A 6,503-nucleotide genomic window follows, 5' to 3' on the forward strand; every position below is an offset into this window, starting at 1 on the left:
GCCAAGTCATCATGTAATTTTGTCTGACCCAGCTGCAACAGAAAAAGTATTGGGAAACTCTAGATTACTCTGCAGATTACTACTCAGTAACCACTCAGCTACTTAAAATTTAATACATTAAAAGTAAATAAAACATTCAGTTTCTCAATCACATTAGCCACATGTGGGTAATGGCTACCTACTAAATAGCACAGCACAGATGGAGAACTTGCCACAGAAAGATCTGTTGGATAGTGCTGCTCTAGGAAAGCAATCAAAGGAGAAATAATGTCGAGTTTGGTTGGCCTCTCCTTTGTGATTTTCTCTTAACCCTAGAATCAGTTTTCCTATTTAAAATGAAATGGATGTGGTGCCTAGAAAATTCGCATGTGGACTGTTCCATATGCAAATGTTGGCATGGAGGACTTTTACTTGTGACAGAAAAGATGCGAGAGACTGGTAAATCACAGCACCCTTAGCCTCGTTATAAATACATTGCAATGTAAAACATGCAAAGGGAAGAAGTCATAAATGTGAAAGTGCCTTTCAGCTTGTTTTAATAAGGGTGTTTTCTGTGTTTGTAACCCAGGGATCTCGCTGCAAGAAACTGCCTTGTAGGTGAAAATAATGTTCTGAAAATCAGTGACTTCGGAATGTCTCGCCAAGAGGATGGGGGAGTGTATTCCTCTTCTGGCTTAAAGCAGATTCCCATTAAATGGACAGCACCAGAAGCTCTTAATTATGGTAAGATTGGACTCCTTCCTTTTGGTGGTAAAAAAATAAAAAAGGTGTGTGTGGGGGGCGGCGGGGGGGCTCCATCAGAAAAAACATTCACAAGCGAAGTTTAGAGGGTACTACAGAGCACAAGTTAGAATGACGTATAAAATGTTCATACTGCCCTAACTGGTTTGGCTCAGTGGATAGAGCGTCGGCCTGCGGACTCAAGGGTCCCGGGCTTGATTCCGGTCAAGGGCATGTACCTTGGTTGTGGGCACATACCCAGTGGGGAGTGCGCAGGAGGCAGCTGATTGAGGTTTCTTTCTCATCGATGTTTCTGACTCTCTATCCCTATCCCTTCCTCTCTGTAAAAAAAACAAAATATATTTTTTAAAAAATAAAATGTTCATACTTTGCACTTAAACATGAGCACCAACTTAATTCATTGACCTTTTAGATCAGATTTTTATATATAAGATTGCTAGATTTAAAAGATGGATACACTTAAAAGCATTATCTGAGAAATGATTTTTAAAAAATTTTAAATTTATTGGGGTAACATTGGTTAACAAGATTATACAAGTTTCAAGTGTACAATTTTATATTACATCATCTATATATTGCATTGTGTGTTCACTAGCCAAAAGACGTCTCCTTCCAATACCACACATTTGACCTCCTTTACCCGCTTCATCCTTTCCCCTCTCGTAACTGCCATACTGTTGTCTGTGTCTATGAATTTGTTTTACTTGTTCCTTTCTCCTTTCTGTCCCACATATGAGTGAAGTCATGTGGTTCTTGTTCCTTTCCATCTGACTTATTTCACTTTAGCATCATACTTTCAAGACCCATTTATATTGTTGCAAAGGCTTTTTACGGTTGAGTAGTCTTCCACTCTATAAATGTACTACATCTTTTTTATCTAATCATCCATCAAAGGACACTTAAGTTGTTTCCATGTCTTGGCTGCTGTGAACATAGAGATACATATATCTTTACAAATAAATGTAGATACACATAAGAGGGACTGTTGGGTCATATGCTAGCTTTATTAATCTTTTAAGGAACCTTTATACTTTTCCATAGAGGCTGTACCGATATACACTCCCACCAGTAGTGAATGAGAGCTCCCTTTTCTCTACAGCCTCTCCAACATTTGTTATTGCTTGTCTTGTTGATAATAACCGTTCTAACAAGTGTGAGGTGGTATCTCATGGTGGCTTTGATTTTCACTTTCCGATAGCTAGTGAATTCAAACATCTGTATATACACTGAGTGGCCAGATTATTATGACCACCTGATGTTTGTAGGCAAATTAGCTATAATTTTGCACTGAAATTGCTAGAGGGCCAGACCATTATAAATAGGGAAGCAGGTTGTTTACCACTACAGTAGAAATGATTTTTTTCTGAAGATATGGGTAAACAATGCGATTTAAGAGCCTTTGAATGGAGGATATCTATCTATATATCTATATATATATAGATATATAGATAGATAGATAAATAGATAGATGTATATACACACACACCCACAATACACACACACATATATACATATACATTTACACATATATGTATATATACATACCCACACACACACACTGAGTGGCCAGATCATTATGACCACCCCATCAGTACTTCGTTGGGCCACCTTTTGCCTTCAGTACTGCGGCGATTCTTCTTGGCATTGACTCCACGCGATGTTGAAAGGTGATGCGAGGAACCTGACACCATGCCTGATGAATAGCACTGTCCAGTTCTGTGAGATTTGATGGTTGTGGAACCAGCTGCCCGATGGCTCTTCTAACTTCGTCCCACAAATGCTCAATTGGATTGAGATCTGGCGATTGTGGGGGCCACCTAAGCAAGGTAAAGTCTCCCTCATGTTCTTGAAACCACTCCTGCACAATACGAGGACGGTGGCATGGCACATTGTCTTGCTGGCAGAAGCCATCTCCATTGGGATACGCCATCAACATGATAGGATGAACCTGATCAGCAACGATACTTAGGTATGTTGTGCGATTCAGACGTTGTTCCACACAAGAAATTACTTCTATTGTCATGGTAAACAACCTGCTTCCCTATTTATAATGGTCTGTCCCTCTAGCAACTTCAGCGTGAAATTATAGCTAATTTGCCTAAAACGTCAGGTGGTCATAATAATCTGGTCACTCAGTGTATCTGTTGGCCATTTGTATGTCTTCTTCAGGTCCTCTGCCCATTTATAAATTGAAGTGTTTTTTTGTTAGTTCTTTATATATTTTGGATATTAGCCTCTTATCAGCAGTAGTGTTTGCAAATATATACTCCTATATAGTTCTTTGCCTTTTTGTTTTGTTGATGGTTTCTTTAGTTGTGCAGAAGAATGTAGTCCCATTCATTCATTTTTACTTTAACTTCCTTTGCCTTTGGGGTCAAGTTCACAAAAACCTCTCTTAGACTAAGATCCATAGTTTAGTTCTTACGTTTTCTTCTATGTATTTTATTGTACATAAGTTTTTAATCTATTTTGAGGGGAGAGACCAAGAGATTTTCTCACTCTGCCATGATGCTGATGTCACTACCAGATTTTAAGAGTCAAATTATACACAGAGTAAAAGTGTTGCTGTGGCTTTGGCCCATTTCTTTTGAATTTCTTATAACTTCATCTGATGTTAGGTTCCTAAAGTATTAAGCCATTCAGTCCTGTAGTTTCTCACTCTGAAAACTGACATGGTTTCTTAGCATCTCAGTCTCTGGAACTTGTATAAATCTTGTGGAAAGAGATGGGAATTGCATTTTAAAGCAGCAGGGATTTTTTTAACTTGAATTTTTTATGTGTCATTGTAATTGGATATGAATACAGCTTGCATTATCTGTGGTGGGGATGAAATGGGCCATAACAAGATGGGTAACAGCTCAAGAATTTTGAAAGAAAAAGATTGTGCTTTGAGTGAAATTAGAAATTGCATTTTCAGTAAGGGAAGCAGCATAAAAGCCATGGGATGGTGAATGGGTGTAGTGTGGTTTGAATTAAGATAGCATAAAATGATTTTTTGTTGATTTAAAATGAGGAATTACTTCATGAAAAATAAGGCATTTATAAATGTCTTTAATTTAGGCATTAAAGTGAATAATTCAGTGGCATTTAGTACAATTCACAATGTTGTGCAATCCCTACCTCCATCTAGTTCCAAAATAAAACTCTACCCAGTACGAAGTTACTCCCCATTATTCTCTCTCCTCAGCCACTGACAACCACATACCTGCTTTTTCATGCTGTGGATTTACTTATTCTGCATATTTCATAGAAATTGAATCGTACAATATGTAGCTTTTTTCACTTAGCATAATGTTTTCAAGGTTCATCCATGTTGCAGACTGTATTCCTTTTCATGGCTGATTAATATTCCACTTTATGTATTTAGCACAGTTTATCTATTCATCCATTGATGTATTTTTCAACAGTTTTGACGTTTGTGAATAGCATCACTATGAACATCTGTGTACATGGATTTGAGTTCCTGTTTTCAATTTTTCTAAGTAAACACTAGGAAGCATATGGTAATTATATGTTTAACTTTCTGAGGAACCAACAGATGTTTTCCTGATAAAGCTGTGGAATGTAATTCGTTTGGGACTTAGTTGGGGCAGAAACCAGAATCTCGTATTTTGTATACCAAGGATACTAAGGGATAGACACATGTAGGTAGTTGCCATTATGAGACGTTGACAAGGCTGTTGTAGTTGGCAACAATGAAGTTTTCAAAGTTAACGTTCTACAGATAGTGAGCCTCACCCTTAGTTTGTCTTCCCAGGTGCTATCAAGAGAAGCTTTTGTGAGCTTCCTAGGGATCCGAAACTAAATCCACTATTCCTCATATCTAGAGAATATCTAGAGAAAGCAGCAGCTCTGTTATTTTCTATCATGATTTTTCTCTGGGGTGGTGGTTGTTATTACTCTAAGGCAGGGGTCCTCAAACTATGACCCGCGGGCTACATGCAAATATTGTATTTGTTCCCGTTTTGTTTTTTTACTTCAAAATAAGATATGTGCAGTGTGCATAGGAATTTGTTCATAGTTTTTTTTTAAACTATAGTCTGGCCCTCCAACGGTCTGAGGGACAGTGAACTGGCCCCTGTTTAAAAAGTCTGAGGACTCCTGCTCTAAGGAGATCAATCACAGGATAAAAGATAGGATTGTAAGCCCTGTATTTACACAGAGGTTTTCTTTGGATAACAAGACATCACTAAGCCCCTTCTTATTCATTCTTATAGTATCCCTATAAGTGAGCTTAGGATATCCTAAAGGCTTACCAGTAAAATCCAGATCTCTAGCATTTGTTCTTACACCTATTTGCTAGATCTTCTACATTATATTGCCTTTACAACTCCTCTTGTAAGCAATTATGCTAAGTAAAATTCTGCCTTTCAATAAAAGTGTATTTTAGTTGAATTTCAAGCTGGTGACAGTATTTACAAATCACAATTCTAATTCCAGATATCTCTTAACAGCCAGGCTTCAAGCATTATATTTTTAAGTATTTAAGAAAATATTAGTTATATTAGTTTCAGGTGTAAAATACAGTGATTGGACATTTTTATACTTTACAGTGTGATCACATTACTGACTCTGTTCCCCTTCACCACTCCCTCCCTTCTGATAGCCATCAGTTTGATCTCTATTTCTACGTCTGTTTTTGTTTGGTGTATTTTTTTAGATTCCACATATAAGTGAAACCATACAGTATTTGTCTTTCTCTTTCTCTGACTTATTTCACAAATCATAATACCCTCTATGTCAGTGATGGCAAACTTATGACACGCGTGTCAGAGGTGAACCGAGAACTCATTTTTTTGGTTGATTTTTCTTTGTTAAATGGCATTTAAATATATAAAATAAATATCAAAAATATAAGTCTTTGTTTTACTATGGTGCAAATATCAAAATATTTCTATATGTGACATGGCACCAGAGTAAAGTTAGGGTTTTTCAAAATGCTGACACGCCAAGCTCAAAAGGTTCGCCATCACTACTCTAGGTCCATCCATGTTTTGAAAATGGCAAGATTTCATTCTTTTTAATGCAGTGTAATACTCCAGTGCATATATTCATGTCTTCTTTACCCATTCATCTGATGGAGATCTTGATTGCTTCTGTATCTTTGATATTATAAGTAATGTTGCAGTGAACATATGGATGCGTGCCTTTTCATCTCCTCTGCCCATTTTTTATCATATTGGTTATATTTTTTGTTATTGAGTTATATGAGGTTTCTTATATAATTTGATTATCAAATCCTTATCTGTCATTTGCAAATATAACCTTCCATTCAGTAGATTGTCTTTGTATTGTTGGTTTCCTTTTGCTGTACAGAAGCTTTTTGTTGAATGAAGTTCTATTTATTTTTGCTTTTGTTTCCTTGCTCAAGGGCTATATCCAAAAAGACGTTATGCAGACTGATGTCAGAACTTTACTATGTTTTCTTCTACAAGTTTTATGGTTTCAGGTCTTACACTTAAATCTTTAATACATTTTGAGTTTATTTTTGTATATGGTATAAAAGAGTGGTCTGGTGTTTGTAATACCACTTGCTGAATAGACTATCATTACTTCATTATCATAGACTAGTTGGTTATATAATATGGTAACCTACTGAATGGGAGAAAATATTTGCAAATTATATATCTGCTAATGAGTTAATATCCAAAATATATAAGGAACTCATACAACCCAACAGCAAAAACAAAAAAAAATGATCAGAAAATGGGCAGGAGGTCTGAATTAACATTTTCGTAAAGAAAATAGAGAGGTAACCAACA

At 36.5% G+C, this 6,503-nt stretch overlaps 1 protein-coding gene across 2 annotated transcripts in view; it reads left to right on the forward strand.

The window, feature by feature from the left end:
* Nucleotides 1-6,503, forward strand: part of FER (FER tyrosine kinase) — a 288,769-nt gene that overhangs the window by 275,233 nt on the left and 7,033 nt on the right. For both annotated transcript variants that reach the window (XM_006754263.2, XM_015568416.1), the window contains one exon: nucleotides 569-723. In XM_006754263.2, coding sequence (XP_006754326.1) covers nucleotides 569-723 — 155 coding nt within the window. The remainder of the gene's footprint in view (nucleotides 1-568; nucleotides 724-6,503) is intronic.

The sequence above is a fragment of the Myotis davidii genome, unplaced genomic scaffold, assembly GCF_000327345.1.
Source record: "Myotis davidii unplaced genomic scaffold, ASM32734v1 scaffold812, whole genome shotgun sequence".
In the NCBI taxonomy this organism is placed as follows: domain Eukaryota; kingdom Metazoa; phylum Chordata; class Mammalia; order Chiroptera; family Vespertilionidae; genus Myotis; species Myotis davidii.